At 48.0% G+C, this 21201-nt stretch overlaps 2 protein-coding genes across 3 annotated transcripts in view; both read left to right on the plus strand.

The window, feature by feature from the left end:
• Window positions 1–15795, plus strand: part of Aif1l (allograft inflammatory factor 1 like) — a 29347-nt gene extending 13552 nt beyond the window's left edge. Inside the window, exons 4-6 of the mRNA XM_057755210.1 lie at window positions 5226–5267; window positions 9878–10040; window positions 13202–15795. Of these exons, the coding sequence (XP_057611193.1) occupies window positions 5226–5267; window positions 9878–10040; window positions 13202–13289 (293 nt within the window). The 3' untranslated portion in view covers window positions 13290–15795. The remainder of the gene's footprint in view (window positions 1–5225; window positions 5268–9877; window positions 10041–13201) is intronic.
• Window positions 15796–17547: 1752 nt separating this feature from the next.
• Nup214 (nucleoporin 214) overlaps window positions 17548–21201 on the plus strand; it is an 80828-nt gene continuing 77174 nt past the window's right edge. For both annotated transcript variants that reach the window (XM_057755086.1, XM_057755087.1), the window contains exons 1-3: window positions 17548–17674; window positions 19403–19598; window positions 20332–20483. In XM_057755086.1, the coding sequence (XP_057611069.1) occupies window positions 17630–17674; window positions 19403–19598; window positions 20332–20483 (393 nt within the window). In that variant the 5' untranslated portion in view covers window positions 17548–17629. The remainder of the gene's footprint in view (window positions 17675–19402; window positions 19599–20331; window positions 20484–21201) is intronic.

Genomic DNA, 21201 nt, shown 5'->3' on the forward strand with positions numbered 1-21201 from the left:
GAAAACAGGACTCAGGAGCCTGCGCGGGGAGAGGGGCAGTATAAAGGTTCCTCTGTTCGGGGCCCTGGTGCTTGGTCCTCCGCCAGTGACTGAAAGAGAGGAGCCTGGGCATACAAGGAGTGGGCAGACCCACCTTTCCTGCCTCTGGGGTGCATTTGGGGGATGGGAACCCTGAGCTCTACAGAGGTTATCCAAGAGGTCTCATCCCTCTCCCAAGTGTTTGCAGTTTGGGCATTCTTCCCGTTCCAAGACCAAGTACCTGCCAGTGCGCCTCGCCTGCCTCAGCTGGCTTTCAGCATAGCTGTCTTGGCCAGGACTTAGATGACAGTAATGTTAATAATGACCTGCGGGTGCTGAGTGTCAGCCAGGGAAAGCCCTGTTCAATAACGGCCGGCGCGCTCTGCTGACCCGCTCTGCCGACCCTGCTTCACCATGCGTCAGGAGGCAGGTGGTAAAATTGTTCATTTTCAGACCAACAAACTCAGGTTTGGGGAGGTAGGGTTATTGACAGAGGGGTCACATGGCTCATTAAGGGCAGAGCTGAGACTTAAACCCTTGTCAATCTCTAGAGCCCCACGTCTCAATCCTAGGTATATGATGTCACGGAGTGGGGAGCGGGACAGGCCTTTAGGAGAGGTACGCAAAGGACCCAGGGGCCCAGTCCTTATGGGGACACGGTTCTGGGGAGGAAAACAGGGTCTTGGGCTCTGAAGTCACATCTTCATTGGAAGGTGAGGTTGCTTCTGTCAAGCAGGGAGTCTTAGTTGGAAAGGGAGGGACCCAAAGGTCCTCAAGCCGCTCATTCCTTTGTGATCCAAATGGGTGCTCACTGGGCACCAGCCCTGTTGCAGGACCGGTGCTAGTGGAAGTTGAAGTCCTGAGGAGGGGCCTGGGCATACCTGGGAGGACACGCCAGGCTGAGAGACCAGCTGGGAGCACCTGTCATTCTGGTTGCTTTGTGGTACAGAATAGACCCCAAGGGCTTGCACTGCTGAGGTAGGGGTGACATGTCCCAAAGCCACACAAGAACTTGCTGACATACTGCCCTGGTCAGAAGACGTCAGGCTGGGGCAGCTCCTACTACCTTCCCTGGCTGGTCTCCCTAGGCCTTTTGCTTAGGAGTTGCTATCTCAAGGTCTGCAGGCTTTGGGGAAGGCCCCCACACACATCTAGGGAGGGCCCTGTGTTATTCTGTTTTAGAGCCAGGCATCAGCACCTCCTGGGATACTTGGAGGCACCCCAGGGCCTGCCCCACCACCCTCCCTACATCCCTAAGTCTCCAAGGGCATAATTTGTTTGACTTTGCAGCCTACTCTAAGGAAGCTGCCTTCTTCCTGTCAGGGTCAGCATGGCCCATTGCTGCCTTTTTACCCTCAGGGTGCCTGTAAGACAGCAGTGCAAGCAGGAATATTGTGGATACTGGTTCTTCTTGAAAGAATTCAGTTCAGTCATGGTGAGATGGCTCAGCAGACAAAAGCACTGATCACAAAACCCCTCGATGACTTGAGTTCAATCCTCTGAACCCATGGAAAGACAGAAGGAGAGAATTGATGTCTCAAAGTGGTCCCATGGCCTCCACACGCGTGCATGCTCAGACGCACACATCATACATATGCAAACACACACATACACATGCTCACACACACACATAAATAATTCAATCAAGAGATGTAGACAGTTTAAGCAGAAATTGATTTATCAAGGCGAAGCAAAGCAAACATTCCAAAGAGAGTGGAGTGGGCTTTTGCTTTGTAGATGACAAAGAAGTTTTTATGAATATTTATGAGGTGCATAGCATATTCATGGGGGAAGGTGATCCAAATCATGTAGAACAGATCTTCCCATGAGCCTCTCAAAAATTCTACAAGGGAGGTTAGCATCAACACAATGATGCAATAATAGTATAATAATGTTTGGGTTTTTTATTGTATTTATTTTTATCTTATGTGCACTCATGTTTTGCAATGGGTGTCAGGTCTCTTGGAACTAAAGTCACAGACAGCTGTTTGGTCTTTTGAGGATGTAGACCCCATGTTTATGTGTGTGTGTGCGCGTGCATGCGCCTACCCTTGTGTAGTGGGTGTTGTAATAAGAGCGGCAGGGCTGCGTCCCCGGCACCCGGCCGCCCGCATGGCTAGCTTATGCCCCGAAATAATTACACGGAAACTGTATTCTTTTAAACACTGCCTGGCCCATTAGTTATAACCTCTTATTGGCTAGCTCTTACATATTGATCTAACCCATTTCTAATATTCTGTGTAGCACCACGAGCTGGCTTACCAGGAAAGATCTTAACCTGCGTCTGTCTGGAGTGGGAGAATCATGGCGACTCTCTGACTCAGCTTCTTTCTCCCAGCATTCTGTCTGTTTACTCCACCCACCTAAGGGTTGGCCTATAAATGGGCCAAGGCAGTTTCTTTATTAAATGAAAGTAATTCCTCCATCATTTCCCCTTTTTTTGTTTAAACAAAAAGAAAGGCTTTAACTTTAACATAGTAAAATTACATATAACAAAATGGTTATCAAGCAAGAATTACAGTTACAATATTTATATCTATTTTATCTCTTATCATAACTAAGGAAAACTATAACTATAACTAACCATTCTTCAACTCCATCAAAGACTCCAGAAGGATATAATATTACCTAAGCAAACAAGAAATCCAAAGTTCTAGAAATGACAGAGACATCTCACTGCCTGACAGTCACACAAAGTTCTTTTGTACCATTGGGGCATCCATCTTCAGCCTTCAGGCCTATAGTTTCCAGCAGACATTTTCATCAAGCAGGAAATTCCAAAGACAGTTCAGTCACTTTTTGCTGTGTCCTGCAGAATGTCTCGCAGACTCTTTCATGAATCAGGAACCCCAAAAGACCATCTCACCTTTAGGCAAATTCAGCAGTTCTTTTTCTGCGGGTTCTCACCTTTAGGCAAGTTCAGCAGTTCTTTTTATGCGGGTTCTTTGTGTCCAGTTTATGCAACAGTCCAGGCATGAGCAGTTTCATGCCCAAATGACTATCAAACTCCATAAGGAGCCTCTTCGATGCCCATCATCCTCTTGAAGTAGATTGGTGCTGCCAGGAGCAGACGTGTCTCATTGTCATGAAAAGCCCTAAGTTATTAAAATTTTTTAAATGCCCATCTGCAGTCTTTGAAAGATATGAAGAATGTCTATCTAACTGAAATATATATCTCTACATATCTAGAAAATCTAACATGACTACAAGCTTGACTATTGATGATTATCCATTAACCTATATTTCTTAATTATACATTATATTTTTAAATGAACTACACAATCACAATACCTTAATCAAGATCAGAAATACATATACACATAACAAAATTGACCTTATAATCCACACCAATGCAAATTATTTATATCTATATCATATCCCCCTTTAAATGTAAAAGAACATTTATAAACCATATTTGGGAACATGGGCGCAGTTTTTTCTCTCCAAACTGCTTCCTGCTGTATGGGGGCGCTGTTATTCAGGTCTTTTATGGGATAACCTGTGTGCCAGGGTCATCTCAGTTGGCAGTTGAGTGAAGTAATTTTTTGAGGCTGTTCACAGTAACCTTTCAGGAGGGCGTGGTCTATCATACCATATTGGGATAGAAGCAATTAACAGGGTCTCGTCCTCTGTGAAAACAAAAGAAGATCCTCTCCAAAGCATCATATCCTTAGACCCATATTCTGAAATCATAATACCCTTGTATCCATTCTGGTTTAGCTTGGCAGCCCATATAATGAAATGTCTCTCTGTAGTTAGCTCCTTCACAGTCAAAAATTTTAAAGAAAACACAATAATACAAAAAATCCAGACTCTCTGTGAATTCTCCATTTTTACGTGGCTTATTTTTCTTTATTTCTTTTAATCTATAACTATCTGTACTCTGTCTCTTTAAAGTCTTTACCCTTTTTTTAAGACATTAACTTTATTCTTTATATATATTTTTTTCTCTCTCTCAAGCCTACGTACATTCATTCAACACTGTGATCCATTTATAGGTCTGAATTTGTCCTATTGTGAATCTGTAATTTTTTTACTATCCAGGAGCACTTTGTTTTGTGCTTTTAAATCGCTAAGCACTTAAGAATCTAAGCTGTGACATTCCTAGGTCAAAAACAGGTACTGCCTGCTTGCCCCGCCCAGTCCAACAAGGCGGAGCCACTCGTGCCTCTTGCACATTGCACCAGTAGCATGGTGGAGTTGCTTGTGCCTCTGAGCCGCAGCACAAAATGACTTCCTTTTAGGCACACAGTGAGTCTAGTTGCCATCAAACAAATCGTAGCATTTTACTCCAAATGCTCCATTCAAAAGCTCTGTCTCCGGCAAGAGCCAGACAGAGATTGCAATGGCGGCACAGCCCAGAAAGCCGGCATTTTAAAACAGCCAGTTTTTTCCTGCTGCTGAGTCAGGACAATTTCTTTGCGGCACGCAACCCATAAACAGCAAAAAGCTGTCTTAAATTCTCTCTCTGTCCTTTTTAAGCCCTCTCAGCTTTTACATGGCGTTCATTATCACGCTGGGCGCCACGCTGTTGTAATAAGAGCTGCGGGGCTGCGTCCCCGGCACCCGGCCGCCCTGCGGGGCTGCGTCCCCGGCACCCGGCCGCCCGCATGGCTAGCTTATGCCCCGAAATAATTACACGGAAACTCTATTCTTTTAAACACTGCCTGGCCCATTAGTTATAACCTCTTATTGGCTAGCTCTTACATATTGATCTAACCCATTTCTAATATTCTGTGTAGCACCACGAGCTGGCTTACCAGGAAAGATCTTAACCTGCGTCTGTCTGGAGTGGGAGAATCATGGCGACTCTCTGACTCAGCTTCTTTCTCCCAGCATTCTGTCTGTTTACTCCACCCACCTAAGGGTTGGCCTATAAATGGGCCAAGGCAGTTTCTTTATTAAATGAAAGTAATTCCTCCATCAAGTGGGAACAACCAAACTGGAGTGTCTAGCATATTTAGCCACATGGGAACACTGTGACCATCAAGAGACATGGCTACCAACATGCGCTACAGTTCCCTCATAGCTGGTTCTCACCTACCTGGTATCAGAAAACGCTTTTGGCTCTTCCAGAGACAACAGCTATGATGACAGGACTCCCCGGATGGGGAGGGTGTCGAGGGCCCCCCAGGGTTTAGTCAGCTCTTTCCACAGGGAGAGCTGTGGCTTCCAAGCTAATGGCAGCTTTTGCTTGTGATTTCCAGAGAAATATATGGAGTTTGACCTGAACAATGAAGGCGAGATTGGTGAGTGAGACCCGGGTGGCGGAGGTGGAGGGTGGTAGAAGGTGATCGGTGAGACCCAGGTGGCGGAGGTGGAGGGTGGGTAGAAGGTGATCGGTGAGACCCGGGTGGCGGAGGTGGAGGGTGGGTAGAAGGTGATCGGTGAGACCCGGGTGGCGGAGGTGGAGGGTGGTAGAAGGTGATCGGTGAGATCCGGGTGGTGGAGGTGGAGGGTGAGTAGAAGGTGATCGGTGAGATCCGGGTGGCAGAGGTGGAGGGTGGTAGAAGGTTTGAGGTCCAAAGAGCCTTACTGGTCTGGTGAGGGGCACTGGATAAGGCTGAAGAACTCTCTGATATTTCCCTATTGGGACTGATGACCCGGCTACCCTGTCACCAGCAGCAGGGGACATGGGGAAATATTGAATTCTTTTCAAAGACTTCCCCTCGGTGGGGGGCACTGGGATCTTGATTAACACAGCAAAAAAAAGAATTTCAGAATGAGTTTTTATTACCTATTTATGTATATATATATATATATATATATATATATATATATATGGTGTGTGTGTTTGTGTGTGTGTGTGTGTGTGTGTGTGTGTGTGATGGGGAAGAGAGAAAGGGGAGGACACAACTCACAGGAGGCTGTCCTCTTCCACCATGTAAATTCTGGGTTTGGGATCAAACAGGTTGTCAGGCAAGTGGCAGGCTCTTCCACTACTCGGCCATCATGCCAGCCATGGCCCCTTTCCCTCTTTTCTCCCTCCTTTCTTTTTTTCTTTTTTCTTTCCCCTGTATTTTGAGACAAAGTTTTGCTATGTGGTCATTGGCTGGCCTGCAATCATAGAGATCTGCCTGCCTATAGAAGAATTTCCCACCATACCTGGCATCACCCCCCTGCTCTTAACGTTCATGTTTGAATCCACCTTAAAACCTCTTTGTAAACTCCAAATTCACTTCACTAAGAAATAATGGGACTGGAGGGATGACTTAGTGATTAAGGGCATTGCCTGCTCTTGCAGACAACCAAGGTTCATTTTTTAGCATCCTCATGATGGCTCACAACCCCCAGTAACTCTAGTTCCAAATGGTTTACTGTCCTCTTCTGGCCTCTGAGTACACAGCACACACAGTGCACATAAAAAAAAATCATACACATAAAAATAAATATGTCTTAAAAATTGAAAATACAAAGAAAGGGCTGAAGAGATCGCTCAGCAGTTCAAAGTGTATACTGCTCTTGCAGAGGACCTAAATTTGGTTCTCAGCCCCCATGTGAAGGGCTTTATAAATAACTCTTACTCCCACTTCTGGGATCTGGCATCCTCTGGTGGCCTCTGTGGGAACTGCGGTTACGTGTGCACACACACACACACACACACACACACACACACATCATTTTAAAAAGCATAGTTAAAAAATAGAAAGGAAAGAAGAGAGTAGTGGAAGTAGTATAGTTTTCTCAAGAGAGAGAGTCACTCGCACAAAACAAGCAGAAGCTGCTAAGAAAGGAGCAGCCTGGCTTAACTAGCTAGCTATATGATTTTGGTGACTTTTGACATTACTTTATTCAAAGGGTATAATCAATATCTAAGTTTGAAAGATTAAGTAAAAAATGTTTTTGCGTACTTATCAGAAGAATTCGTCATTTCATAAGTGAGATTTTACAGGGTTTCATGAGTGTACTGTTACAGACTTAACAGGCTAAAAAGATAAAGTTGTAGGTCACCAAGGTCAATGGAATTCTTACCATCCACGGGTCACTAGGAGGTCAAGACGTGTTCTGACTATAAACAGGGCTTGTGATCTTGTCTGGGAGATTTTTCTCAGGACAGACAACATGGTGTGCTGGTAAAGCTAACTTCAGCGGTCACACACGTTCTGTCTGCGCACATGGCTGGCCGACTGTTCTATAGGTCTTGTTAGGAGTCTCTCGGGGACTGGAATACATTCTCTATGCAGGCAATCTTCACAGCACTTTTTTTTCTGTCATTTGGGTTGAAATTCTTGACTCTTTGCCAGTGTGTGACTTAAGGCATATCCTCAGGGCCAAGGGGCTCCTCCCCCTCCTCAAGCCCCTTCATCTTCTTTCTTTCTATCCTGCCTTAGGCAAAGCCTGCCCTGGTTCCTTCCACGCTTGCCGGGCTTCACTGCCTGGGAAACTTCCTGGTGTGCATCCCTGCTGGATTCCACAGCCTCCCACTCTAGAGCCTGGCACTCCATCCCGTCCAGGCCTGCAAAGGCTGCTTGTCTCCTGGACTCAGGGGCTACTTCGTTCTCTACAAGTCTGCCTTGTTGTCCCTTGTCCTGTAGTTGACAGGGGGCGTAGACACTGCCTCTCACCTCCAGCAGAACTTCCTGCTGTCAAGGTGCTGCGGTGACAGAGACACAGAAGTCCCAGGGCACCTACATCCAGGCAGGAAACAGTAGCTTGATCTTCACCAGGAGGACTGGGCCATGGTCCAGGCTGTTCAGTCACCTCAGGTTGTGGGTGGGAAACCAAGACTCAGAAGTGAAAGGATTTGATGGGTCCCTGATGTCGGGGCATGGGCTCAGTCCCTATGCTTGCTTCTGAGCAGGTTCCCTGTTGCTCTGTCCTTCCCAGGATATTCCACTGTGTGAATGGAGCCAAAGGCGTCCAGCCAACACTTGAAAAGCCACCATTTAGAATTTTAGACTGTAGATGGTTTCATGTTTTTCTCTTGAGACAGGTCTCATGGTAGCCCAGGCTGGCCTATAACTCAGTATGTAGCTGAGGATGACCCCTGTGTGGGGATTACAGGCATGCACCACTGTGTTCCCTTTGTACAGGGCAAGGGACAGAACCCAGGGCTGCATGCCTGCGGCACACTCTGCCAGCTGAGCTGTATCTTCAGTGGGTTTCTTAGGTTGTTTTTTAGTTTTTGTTTTTCTGGCCAAGGTTGACCTAGAATTCACTATTTAGCTCAGGCTGGCCTCAAGCAGTCCCCCTTCCTCAGCCTTCCCAGTGCTGGGTCTACAGGCCTGCACTACCACATTTGGGTTACTATTTCTGGGTTTTAAAAAATTTAAACCACATTTATTATTTATTTGTTTGCGTGGAGGGGCTGGACCTCTACGGCATGTGTTTGGCGGTCAGAGGGCAACTTGAGGGAGTTAAGTCCCTTCTACCATGTGGGTTCCAGGGATTAAACTATCTCAGGCGCGGCAGCAGCAGGCACCTTTACCCATCTTGCTGAGCTGTCCTCTCAGCCTACTGTTTTTATTTTAACTGCTGTTGATCAGCTCACAGCAACCATCTCTCTAGATGGATCTGGTCCTCTTCATTGGTTGTTTGTAGGGTAAATCTCATCAGTGAGGGAGACACAGTGGGTCAGGTGTTCAGCAGCCCCATGCCCCATGTCCCCAGAAGTCTTGCCAGTTTGAAGGTGGGCAGTGTGTGTGCCCTGAGCTCTTTTCCACAGAAGAGCCTGGAAAGCCTAGCAGCTTTGGGCCATGCACAAGTGCTGCCCACCTCAGCCCTGCTCTCAGCGCTGAGATCTGACCCTGCCCCCCCCCCTTTGCCGAATCATTGTTCGCGGTGAATGGTTCTGAGGAAATAGCCTCAGATGTTGGTGGGAGCCGGAGATCAGGCGGAGGCCCCTGGGGTGGAAGGGCTTTTTGGTGCCTCCCTTGTTTTTCTTCTATTTTGTCCTTTTGTTGCTTTTCCTGCTCTGAGGGGTATTTTTGGCTCCCTGTCCCTTCTAGCCTTGGAGAGTCCTACAGCAGCAGAATGGAAGCGGCAGGTGGCGATGGTCTCTGTGTGCTGTGCCAGAGAAAGTTTGACTTTCAAAGCCCGGAGTCAGGCTAACTCCCAGGCACCTTGGCTCACCCTAACTCAGAGGCCCCTCTGGGAGAGAATCGCGTATATCATGTCCACATTAGCCTAGTCACCATTTCTTCTGTTTTCTTTTTCCTTGAAACTGATTGTGTGTATGTGCTTGTGTGTGGGCACACATATACATGTGCACCTGTGTGTGCCTGGGTGTAGAAGACAGAGGTTAGCATCAGGATCTTCTAAATGGCTTTCCTATTATTTATTTATTTATTTATTTATGGGCCTGGTGCTTATTGACTTGGCTAGACTGGGTGGCCAGTGCGTCTCTGGGATCCTCTTGTCTCTGACTCCCCATACCCGAGATCATAAGCTTGTGCCAGGGTGCCTGTGGGGCTTTGAACTCAGTTCTCATGCTTGCCCAACTTACTGACTGAGCCATCTCCCTAGGCCTTCTTCAATATGTAGCCCACGTTGGTCTCAAACATGCAGTGATCCTTCTGTCCCAGGTTTTCAGCTGCTAGGGTTGGAGACTTGTGTCACCTCCCATTCCAGAGAGGTGACGCAATCTTCCCCAGGCCCCCCAGCCAAGAAGAGTGATGCTTGATTCCAGACCAAATCTGACTGTAGAAGCCCAGGTAGCTACCTGCTGGCCTTTACTGCCTCTGAAGAGAGCAGGGAGGGCTCATTCCTGCCTCCCCAGGAGAATCATCACCGGCTGCAGCCTGCAGGGAGAGGCGGCCACTGTTAATTGTGCGGTACAGGAAGAACGGGGCATCTCTGGCTCCCTGCAGGCCCACAGTGTCCTGTCTCCACTCAGCAGATCTGCTTTTCCTCCTGGCAGATCTAATGTCTTTAAAGAGGATGATGGAGAAGCTGGGGGTACCCAAGACCCATCTGGAGATGAAGAAGATGATCTCGGAGGTGACCGGAGGTGTCAGTGATACCATCTCCTACCGCGACTTCGTGAACATGATGCTGGGCAAGCGGTCGGCTGTCCTCAAACTGTGAGTATCTCCGCACCTCGTGGGGAGAGGCCCCGGGCTGAGGCCACCTTCCTTGGCCATCCCCTAGTGGTGGACAGTTCATTGTGCTACCTGTCAGTGAAGATCTGGAGTTTTCTGAGTCTGTTTTCCTTACCTAGAGAGATTAGTTTGTATTGGGGTGCATGGTAAACCCCAAGGGAGGCTTCATGAATGACAAAAATGATGGTGGCACTGTCTTGTCTTTTTGCTGTTTTGTTTTGTTTTTTTATACATTGTTTCTCTATGTAACCTTGGCTGTCCTGGAACTCATTATGTAAAACAGAGTGGTCTCAAACTCTCAGAGATCCGCCTGCCTCTGCCTCCCCGGTGCTGGGGTAAAAGGTGTGAGCCACCACTGCCTTTTTTTTTTTTGAGACAGGGCTTTCAGAGTCTTAACTGAGTTCCCCCATGTAATCCTGGTTGGTCTGTTACTGTGTAGCCCAAGCTCTCCTCAAAAGTCATCAATTCTCCTGCCTCAGCCTCCCAGGTACTGAGATTATAGGCATGTAATACCATACCAGACCTGACTATGAATTCTCCCTCCGTTCCCTTTCTTCCCTCCTCCCTCCCTCCCTCCCTCCCTCCCTCCCTCCCTCCCTCCCTCCCTCTGTCCCTTCCTCTCTTCTCCCTCCCTTTTTTCCTCCCTCCCTCCCTTCCCTTTGTATGAGACACTTATAACCAAACCCAGGGCCTCATACATGGTAGGAAAACGCTCCAACCATTTTGCTGCACCCCCTACCCTCCTGTCAACGTGTTCTGATCTGTTTCCTCCCTGAGGTTGTTGTGAGTTAACAGAGTTTGTAATCACCTCTAGCTGGGCATGTGGTAGGGCACATCTGTATTCTTAGCACTGAGGTAGTAGATGCAGGAAGGACAGGAGTTTCAAGGCTATCCCCAGCTACCTAGGAAATTTAAGGCTAGCCTGGGCTACTTGAGACCTAGCTCAAATCCCTTTCACCTCTTCCCTCCCTGAAAAAGTCAATTCGAGTTTGAATCCTGGCACTGTTGCTTGTTCCCTGGTGACTCTAAGCAAGTTATCTTTGGTCCTTGGACTTCAGTTCCTTTTTCCTTTGTGTATACCTCTGTGTCTACCTCCATGTGTGTGTGTGTGTGTGTGTCTGTGTCCCCATATGTGTGGTATATGTGTCCGTGTGTGTGATGGTTTTTGTTTTTCGAGACAGGGTTTCTTTATGTAATTCTGGCTGTCCTGGCACTATCTCTGTACACCAGGCTAGCCTTGAACTCAGAGATCCATAGGCCTCTGCCTCCTGAGTGCTGGGATTAAAGGTGTGCGCCACCACTACCCAGTGTGTGTGGTATTTTATTGCATAGTTCAGGCTGGTTTCGGTGTTAGAATCCTGCCTCCACCTCTCAGAAGCCAGGTTTGCAAGTGTGCCCATCACTCCTGACTGATTCTCGGTGTTGAAAGTGACGTTGATAACATGTGAAGGGTTGATAACATGTGAAGGGTTGTCCTGGGGGCTAGTGTGATGGGATGGTGATTTCTGCCTCATGCCCAGCTGAGGGCAAACATCTGCATGCCGTATCTATAGGCCTATACTTGTCTCACTTAGTGAAGGAGGTTTGTCGGCTAGAGAGACATCTCAGCCAGGAAACAGCACAGCCTGAGTCTGTTCCCAGAACCTGCATCAAAAGCCAGTATGGTGGCATGTCCCTGTATCCCTGTGCTTCAAAGGCAGAGACAGGTGGAACCCTGGGGTTCACTGGTCAGCGGCCTATTTGACAAGTCCCAGACAACCAAGAAACCCTGCTTCAAAAAAAGAAAAGAAGCAGGAGGGGGGACTCTGAGGAGTGATTCCTGAGATTGTTTTGTGGCTTTTACACACATTGCACATATACATTCAAGGTGTTCACTGAGGTTCACGAAGGTCAAAGGACTGGCTCCTGAACCCATGTTTCATTGTTGCCAATTTTGCATGCCCAATTTTGTATAAACATGTAGAGGTTAGTGTTTGTCAGTCACTCAGCTTGAAGCAGTCGGCAAGCTAAAATGCAGTCTCCCTGAAAGGTTACATTTTGAACCTACATTGTCTCCTCGCCCAGAATGGATTTGTAGCACAGTGTGGAGGGCTTTTGTTTTGTTTTGTTGAGACAGGGTAGGTCTTTCTTTCTTTCTCTCTTTCTTTCTTCCTTCCTTCCTTCCTTCCTTCCTTCCTTCCTTCCTTCCTTTTTTTGAGACAGGGTCTCTATTATATAGCTCTAGCTGTCCTGAAACTTGCTATGGAGATCCGATTGGCCTGGAACACACAGAGATCCATTTGCCTCTGCCTCACGAGTGCCGAGATTAAAGGTGTGTGCCACCATGACTGACCAGTCAATGGTTAGTTTTGTTTGTTTTAAGATCTGATGGGATTCTTGAGCAGAGTTCTGGCCAACCCACTCTTCTTCAGACAGCTTAGATGGTAAAGCACAGGTCTGAAGCCAGAGGTCTAGAGGGTTGTCCCTTCTTCCACCTTGGACTGCCTGAGAAGTTGGGGAGTTCCACTGCCACTTTGTGCCCCAGTTTTTTTTTTCTGTGAAATAGGACCACCAGAGCCTTCCACACAGCTACCAGTGTGATCTTTCTTTTCTTTTCTTTCTTTTTTTTTTTTTTCAATTTTATTTTGAGATAGGGTTTTTCTGTAGGCCTGGCTGTCCTGGAACGTGCTCTGTAGACCAGGCTGGCCTTGAACTCACAGAGATCCGCCTGCCTCTGCCTCCCAAGTGCTGGGATTAAAGGCATGCACCACCACCGCCCAGCCTCTTTCTAGGTTTCTAAGCTAAATTCAGGCCACAGGTTTGACCCTGTTGCCCCTCCCCCCTCCCCACTCTCAAACAATCCTGAGCAGGCACAAAGCTCCAGGGTGTTCCTGGGTGCCTCACAGATGCAGCTGATTCCCCTTGGTTCTTGCCACTCTCGGTCCTCAGTGACGTGATACTGGAATTTAAAGGCGTGTGCTACCGCCAGGCCACCTCCGCTGCCTCTGCCATCACCACCTTGCAAGTGTGATCTTTCACACAGCTCTTCCCAGAATAGCCTTGGGGATGTTCTGTTGAGGACCAGCAGAGTGAAGGCTAGGGAGATCTCTGTCTGAGGGAGGAGTCTTAACCCTTTTGTTTTGTTTTCTTCATCTCTAAACCAGGGTCATGATGTTTGAAGGAAAAGCCAATGAGAGCAGCCCCAAGCCAGCTGGCCCCCCTCCCGAGAGAGACATCGCCAGCCTGCCCTGAGGACTGGCCTGGACCCTCCAGGCTGCTATCCGCCCTTGGCTCTCTGCTTTCTCCACTCCTTGTTGTCTGTCTTCTTTGTTTTGTCCTAATGGACTCATTTCTTCTTCATTGCCGTTTCTTTATGGACGCACATGTTACCTGCCTTAACGAGACTGGGGAACCCTAAGCCTCAGGGTCCATGCTCTCTGCTTCCTGCTGCCCTGCCCTCCCTACACAGAAGGGCTGACATCAAAACTGGAGAGGGCGTGGAGGCCGCACACCTGAGTTCCCATGTTTGAAGAGGGTCTTGCCCATCAATTCATCTTTCAAGGTTTCTTGAGACAGTGTTTCTTTGTGTGATAGTCCTGGCTGTCCTGGAACTCACTCTGCAAACCAGGCTGGCCTTAAACACACAAAGATCCGCCTGTCTCTGCCTCCCAAGTGCTGGGATTAAAGGCATGCACCACCACCGCCCAGCCTCTTTCTAGGTTTCTAAGCTAAATTCAGGCCACAGGTTTGACCCTGTTGCCCCTCCCCCCTCCCCACTCTCAAACAATCCTGAGCAGGCACAAAGCTCCAGGGTGTTCCTGGGTGCCTCACAGATGCAGCTGATTCCCCTTGGTTCTTGCCACTCTCGGTCCTCAGTGACGTGACACAAGGTGGGGAATTGGAAGAATTGGAGTCCTTCAAAGAACTTCCGGCTTTACCGGACCACACCTTTACAGACAGCTCAGAGGGACAGTGCAGTTCTGTTGTCCCTTGTTGGGAAGGAAAGGGTCTCAGAGGCAGAGGTGAAGATAGTGGCTTTGGGGAGCCCCACTTCTAGAGAGGATGCTGAGGGTGCCAGGACAGAAGAGGAGTCAGGTGATCATGATGGACCTCAAACAGAGAAACAAGCTGATTGTAAGATGCCCTGAATCCGGCTATTTCCACTCCTTCCTCCACTCACCCACTCCTCAGCAGTTATATTGCTGAGTGCCCATTACAAGCTTTAAGTCCTCCTGCTCTGTCTTGATATGTGCTATGTCCACCTCCTAGCTCCCTTCTCCAGTCACTCAAGACCTGGAGCCTGGGGATGAGACCGAGGTCACCTGCAGATTTTAGCTGGGCCAGTCCTCTCTGTGGCCTACAGGGGTTAAGGACCTTGCTGGAAGGTCAGGGGGTTGATCTAGGGAGAGCGTGGACTGGCGCCCAGGTGGTCAGGTGCATTGGTCAAAGGGAAGGGTGACTATCTACCAGCCTGATATTGAGGAAGGTGTCATCCTCTCTGAATCCAAGGGTCAGGATTCACCCTCCAGACTGGCTGTGGGTTCGGGTAAGGGTCAAGCCTGCCTTGGCAGTCTGTCTTCCCTTCTGCTTCTTGACTGATCCTCAGAGACCATTTCCAAGAATTATTGCAGTGAGTATCAAACTTGACCCATCTTACCCGAGTGGGGACCTCAGCCTGACCCTGCCCGTTTTCTGGAACCTGTTGCCCTGGCCACTCAGGACAAGACACAGTCGTTCAGCAAACAAATTTATCAAGCATCCACTATATGCGCTGAGTCCAGAACCCAACAGTGAAATGGGCTGACACATGAAACGTGGGTCTCCTGGGGAATCACACCCAGCCAAGGACAGTGTGATGTTAGGAAATGGGGAGGGACAGCGGCTGCAAGAGGTCAGAAACCTGTAGTCCCAGGAATTCCGGCTGACTCATGACTTGGCAAGACTGTTAGAAGAGCCTAAACCCTAAGTGGGAAAAGACTGGAAACCAATGAGCTAGTGTGGTTTCCTGGGGCTCCTTAGTGTCCCACAGCAAACTGCACAAAATGACTGATCCCAGTTATCCTCTGGTCTCAACCAGTCCAGCTCAGCACAGACCGTTTAGCTACGCTTCAAATGCCGTCTAGTTGATGTTTAAACCCCAGCGTTCCTCCCTGTAACAGAAAATCTTGTCTACCCTCACCCCATCTGTTGACATTTTTTTTAAAAAAAACATTAGCACCTCTCCCCATTCCTTCTGCCTTGTTCAGTAGTTGGGTTGGGACCTTGGACTGTATTCAGCTGTCCAATTCTCTGTGACAGGAAGGTAGAGCCAGTCAGGCTCAGTGGGCCCACAACTCATGGGATTACATAGCACTCCCATAAAGGACAGCAAAGGAGTGTGCCTCTGACCTCGGCAAGGTACAGGAAGAGGCTCTCTATTGGGAGGGGACCCTGTGAGCCTCTTCAGTGGTCTGTAGATCAACTCCTGGGAAGAGACTTAAGAATAAGCCTTAGAGGGAGGAGTTTGCACATATTTCAAGCTGTATCTGTCTTTTGGCTTCAGAGTTCTTAACCTCTCTAGTTACGGGCTTAGCTTTCTTGGGACATCAGCTGTCTTCTGAAAAAGACCAAATCTAACTGGTGTCACCAGACACATGGGGACTGCCAAGCCAAGCATGGCTTTGCCCTGTGATTCAACAGACTTTTGTCAGGTAGATACGGGTGAATGACGTGTGTGCATGTGTATGTATGGGTGGGACACCATCTGCAGATTGGAATAAACTAGACAAATTCACCAGTGTCTTTGTGTTTCTTGGGGATAGCTCTGGGCTCAGTAAATTCAGAAGAGCTAGCTGAAAAAGGTACCAGTTGAATGAGTCCCAGACAGACAGTTGACTTCATCTGACTAAGCCCAAGACCCACTTCTACTCGACTCTCTGTAGCCCTAGCTGTGCTGGAACTCGCTTTGTGGACCAGGCTGGCCTCAAACTCAGAGATCTGCCTGCCTCTGCCTATGCACCACACATTGTTGTTATAATAATAATAACAACAACAACAACAACAACAACAACACTGGGAGGAGGGAAGGGAGTGGGAATTTGGAAAATCTAGCCGGACTGTGGTGGTGCACGCCTTTAATCCCAGCACTCGGGAGGCAGAGGCAGGCGGATCTTTGTGAGTTCGAGGCCAGCCTCTACAAGGCAAGTTCCAGGACACGCTCCAAAGCTACAGAGAAACCCTGTCTCGAACCGCCCCCCCCCACAAAAACTAATAAATAAAAAAAAAAACCCCACCACCACCACAACAAAAAAATGCTGTGAGAGAGAAAGATGCCATGCAGCAGAGCTCTTGTGGAGGAGTTTTTATTGCAGGAATGGGAAAGAGGGAGAGGGGAGGGAAGAGACCCGCCTTTGGGGACAGGAACGGCAGGAGAGAAAGAAGGAAAGAGGGAGAGAGACAGGAGGTGGAAAGGAAACTCAACTAACATGCAACACGTACTGGCCGCAGCTGCGGACGCATCTGTCAGGACCCTAAGGGCAGAGCCAGTACAGAGGCCTGAATACTAACCACGCCCGGCTCCCCTTTTACTTTTATCATTATTTTACAATGAGAAGAGGCGTGGGACACATAAATAACTCATTGAAAAAAGCACATGACAGAATGTGCCCTCATGGACCGGACACACCAGCTCGAAGTTAGGAACCTCTACATTTATTTTTCCAGAAAGTTCAACACCAGTTAGTACATCTAGGTCTTAACCCGTCTCGGCTGAGAGCCACTGGTTAATTTGTTAACCGCTTTGTGTGGAATTCCCTTATTTCATTAAACAATTCGTTTTTTTCAGACCGGGCCTCGTGTAAACCAGGATAGCTAAGGATAGCCAAGTAGCCGAGGATGGCCTTGAGTTCCTGATCCTCAGGCCTCCACCTCCCGAGAGGTGATTTTGGCACACACCACCATAACTGGGTTTCTATTAAAAGTCACCAAACCCCAACTGGAAGGTTAAAGGCAACACTGTAGATATGGCTTTTGCTCTGAAATGATTGCCAAAACGTATCTTTACTCCTTTTCCGCTTCGTTTTCAGCTTGGGGCAAAAGGTTTCAGCACCGGGACACGCCAGTCCACCTACTATCTAAATTTCTTTGCCCGCTCTTCCTAAACCTCTCAAAGCTGTCCCTTGGACACAGTTTCAAGTTCCTAACTTCTCTGAGTCGGAAGCTACTAACAGCCCTGCAGATAGGAGCTGCGGGTAATTTTCCAGTCTTTGATTGACAAAAGCGCGCGCCGCGTAACGACAGAAACCTTCCGAAAACGGGTGTGTGCGCGCGGATCTGGAAGGGAGGTCGTCGGCGCGCGCCTCGTGGCCACACCCCGGAAAACTGGCCAATGGGGGCTGGTGGACAGGCAAGCGCGCGACTTCGGATGAGCCCGCGACTGACTCGGGCCACCCCACAATCCGGCGTGGTTGACGTCAGCTATGCGCGCCGGAAGCGCGCGTCTTCCGCGCGCCGCTGGCACCAGGGAGAGGAAGTCGGGGCCCGAGTGGCCTGGGCTGTGTAGGAAAGGCTGCGGGCGGCAGCGGCAGCTTCTTGGACGCCCCGAAGGCGGCACGATGGGAGACGATATGGATGCCATAGTCCCTGAGCGGGAGATGAAGGTAGAGATCGGCTGGGGCCTCCCTGCCTGCGGTAGCCCTGGAGTTGCCCTGGAACGCCCCCCACCCCCCGCCTGCTTCCAACAGTTTACCAGGTTCAGAGCGCCCGCCTCACAGCGGCCGCAGTCCCGTGCGTGTCGCTAGCGTGGGTTCTCTCCAAGTGCGGGTCACTTGCCCTTAGGTGGGCTTGGCCACGCCTCTTAAGTTACCCTTGCTACTCTCATGTGCTGGTCGCCATAGGAGTAACGACTTTTTATTGCGTGCGAGGTGCTGTGGCCATCGTCACCATAGCCCTTACAACTAGCTCTTAAAGAGAGCAAATTGAAGTTTTGAAAATAAATTATCCAAAGTCACGTGGCCGAAGCCTTAAGTCTTATTTTAAGACAGGGTCTCTTGTAGTCCAACAAAGTTGGCTTCTGTCTGCTTGAGGCTGGCCTTGCACTCTTGATGCCCCTGCCTCCATCTCCCAAGTGCTGGGATTATTGGTGTGCATCACCACAGTTGGTGTAGCCCCTTACTTAGCTTTCTCTATGCTGATACTTGAAGGTGGTCCAGACTGCACAAGGTGGAACCAAGAAACACTTCTGCCTTCCAAAACCCCTAGTTAATTGGGATAGAAAGACAGTTTGGCGCTGGAAGTCAGCTCGAAGGCAGGAAATTAAAGGGAAGGCACTTGGCTGTAATAAGAGGGATGCCCCTCCCCCCCACGTGTGGATACTGTATTGATAGTTGACTTATATAATCTGGCAGAATGAAAACACAGAACCATAGACAGCTGGAAATGAGTGAATTGCAGAAGGGAGTTAGCCATTTGTGTGAACAGCGGGAATCGCTAGAATCGCTAAAATGCGTATACGGGAGAGTGGCCCATATCATGCTTAGAAATAGTGGCTCTTTTCTTGAGCATCAGCGCCTGTGCTGAGCCCCCTGATGGGCATGGGTCATGCTCGTCAGCTATGCTGGGGTGGAGAGGCCTTAGAACCACAGGATGAATAGCAGTATTGCTACCAGTACCAGAAAGGAGAGCTCTTTTTGTATTGCTTCATCACACTGGCCCCCCACACAAAGGCCATCAAGACTCAGTAATATAATCATGACTATTAGGTTGATAATCACAAAGATGTGGGGAAAGTTGTGTGATCCTTTGCCCACTATATTCAATTAGATTTGAGAATATTTCCGTCTACCTTTTGAGTAAATATGCATTAAACATGCGCTACAAGGAAAATAGTGTGTATGGTTGTGCTAGACACTGTTTATGAGGCAACCATATGGCTCAATAGAAACAAATTTTCTCTTGGAGCTGTCAAATTCTTTTCACTAAAACCCTGACCTAAAGATGGGTTTATTGGGTGGGGTGGGGCACAAATGCAGCTTAGCAAAGTGATTACAGACTAACAAAGTGTGGGATTGTTGGATCCCCAGGAACTGGAGTTACTGTTGTGAGCTGCTATGTAGATGCTGGGAATTGAACCCAGAACTTTTGGAATAGCAGCCAGTGATCTTAACCACTGAGCCCTCTATCCAGCCCTTGATATTTCATTCAACAAATGTTAATGAATATTAAGCCATGCATCACCAAAAATATAGAGAGTCTAAAAACAGAAAATTGTTGGCCTCTGGGTAATAATGTATTTTGTTATATTGAAATTGTGTTTATGGACTATAATAGTAAACATCATTTAATTTCTTCCTTCCCGGAAATTGATTTTGTTTCACCCCCCAAAACAGGACTTTCAGTTTAGAGCATTGAAGAAAGTGAGGATCTTTGACTCTCCTGAGGAGTTGCCCAAGGAGCGCTCGAGTGTGCTTGCCATATCCAATAAGTATGGTATGCTCTTTGCTGGTGGGACCAATGGCTTGTGTGTTTTTCCTACCAAAAGCCTTCTTATCCAGAACAAACCTGGCGATGATCCCAATAAAATTGGTAAGCACTTTGACGTATTGCATAGCAGAGATGGTCTGTGGTGGCACGCTAATCGACTTATTTCCTTTCCGAGACACAATTTTAATATGAAAGTTAAAATTGCTTTTATGCTTAAGATTGCCTTGCAGAGTAGGGTGCCAAAAGCCCTGCCTTTCTGAGTTTTCTCTTTAACCCTCTGTGCTCCTGTTTCTGTGGCCTGTTCTCTAAGATCTGGGGAAAGAACTTACTGTTGTGCCATGCTTTTCTTTTGCTCAGTTGAACTTGAACTCTGGCTGTCTAGGAGAAGGCATGACAGAACCAACCCAACAGATGGAAATGTGTATTTGGGACATTGTAGCAAAAGCCTCTTCAGCAAGGGCAATAGGAAGTCTTGGAATATTTAATGCATCATTACCTCCTTATAGGAAAGTTAAGCTGGACAGTAGTGACCCACGCCTTTAATCCCAGCCCCAACCCCAGAGGCAGAGGCAGGTTGATCTCTGTGAGTTCGGGGCCAGCCTGGTCTACAGAGTGAGTTCCAGGACATCCAGGGATACAAAGAGAAACCCTGTCTGGGGGAAAAAAAGAAAGAGAAAACCAGTTAGCTGGAAAGTTAAAATTAGTTTCCATAAGTAAGAATCCAAGGGTATATGTTTATGTAGATAGCAAAATGTTTCATATTGACTTGGATAAAGGATTGTGGCTATGTGCCTAGAACATGCTGTTTTTTGCTTTGTTTCTTGTGTTTTTGTAGTTGAGACAGTCCAGGGCTTGAATGTCCCTCTGAAATTCCCCGTACATCACCTGGCACTGAGCTGTGACAACCTCACGCTCTCTGCATGCATGGTGTCCAGTGAATACGGCTCCCTTGTAGCTTTTTTTGATGTCCGCACGTTTTCAAATCAGGTAAGATACTGTAACTGTAAACTGTATTTTCAACATGGAACAAAGAGATTTCCTCATAGACAGTCTAACCTGGAAGCTGGGTAAACTGATGACAGGGCTCTTCGTGGTATGGCTGAGGGGAACGTTTCTGTTGGAGATAGAAGGGAGTGAAGAGTCCAGAGCGTAGAGAGAAGGAAATGGACTGAACATGGCCTGCAGACAGGATGTGGCGAGAGAGTAGAGAAAACAGTGAGTGTAGAGGGGAGAGAGAAGACTGGGAATAGCAGACTTATAAGGAGACAGGGTAGCTTGGGGGTGGGGGAGTCCATGAGCTGTAGGGAATTTAGGATAGGGGAAGAGGTTAGGTGCTATCATGGGCTTTGAAATGTGTAACAGATACTTAAGATACTGAAGGAACCTGGAGGCCAGCTTGAGCTTTGATGTGCTAATAGGCACCATAGGTGAATGTCCCTCTTTGGAGGTAAGGGAAATGACTCCTTTTGGCAGATGGGAACCAGTTTCAGAAGTTCCTGAGGAATGCTGGCTCTTAATCTGACCATCAGAAATCTTCCTATGATCCTGGCTGAAACCATTTCTGGATATTTGCTGTTTGGGGAATTGGAGTAGTTTCCTTTTGACTGACAGATGCATCTCAGGTTGACATATGAAGTCTCTGGATTAAAATATAGGTCACAAAAATATTCCTTAAATATAGACTCGTAAGTCTTTGAAACAGAAA

This window comes from Chionomys nivalis, chromosome 22, assembly GCF_950005125.1.
Source record: "Chionomys nivalis chromosome 22, mChiNiv1.1, whole genome shotgun sequence".
In the NCBI taxonomy this organism is placed as follows: domain Eukaryota; kingdom Metazoa; phylum Chordata; class Mammalia; order Rodentia; family Cricetidae; genus Chionomys; species Chionomys nivalis.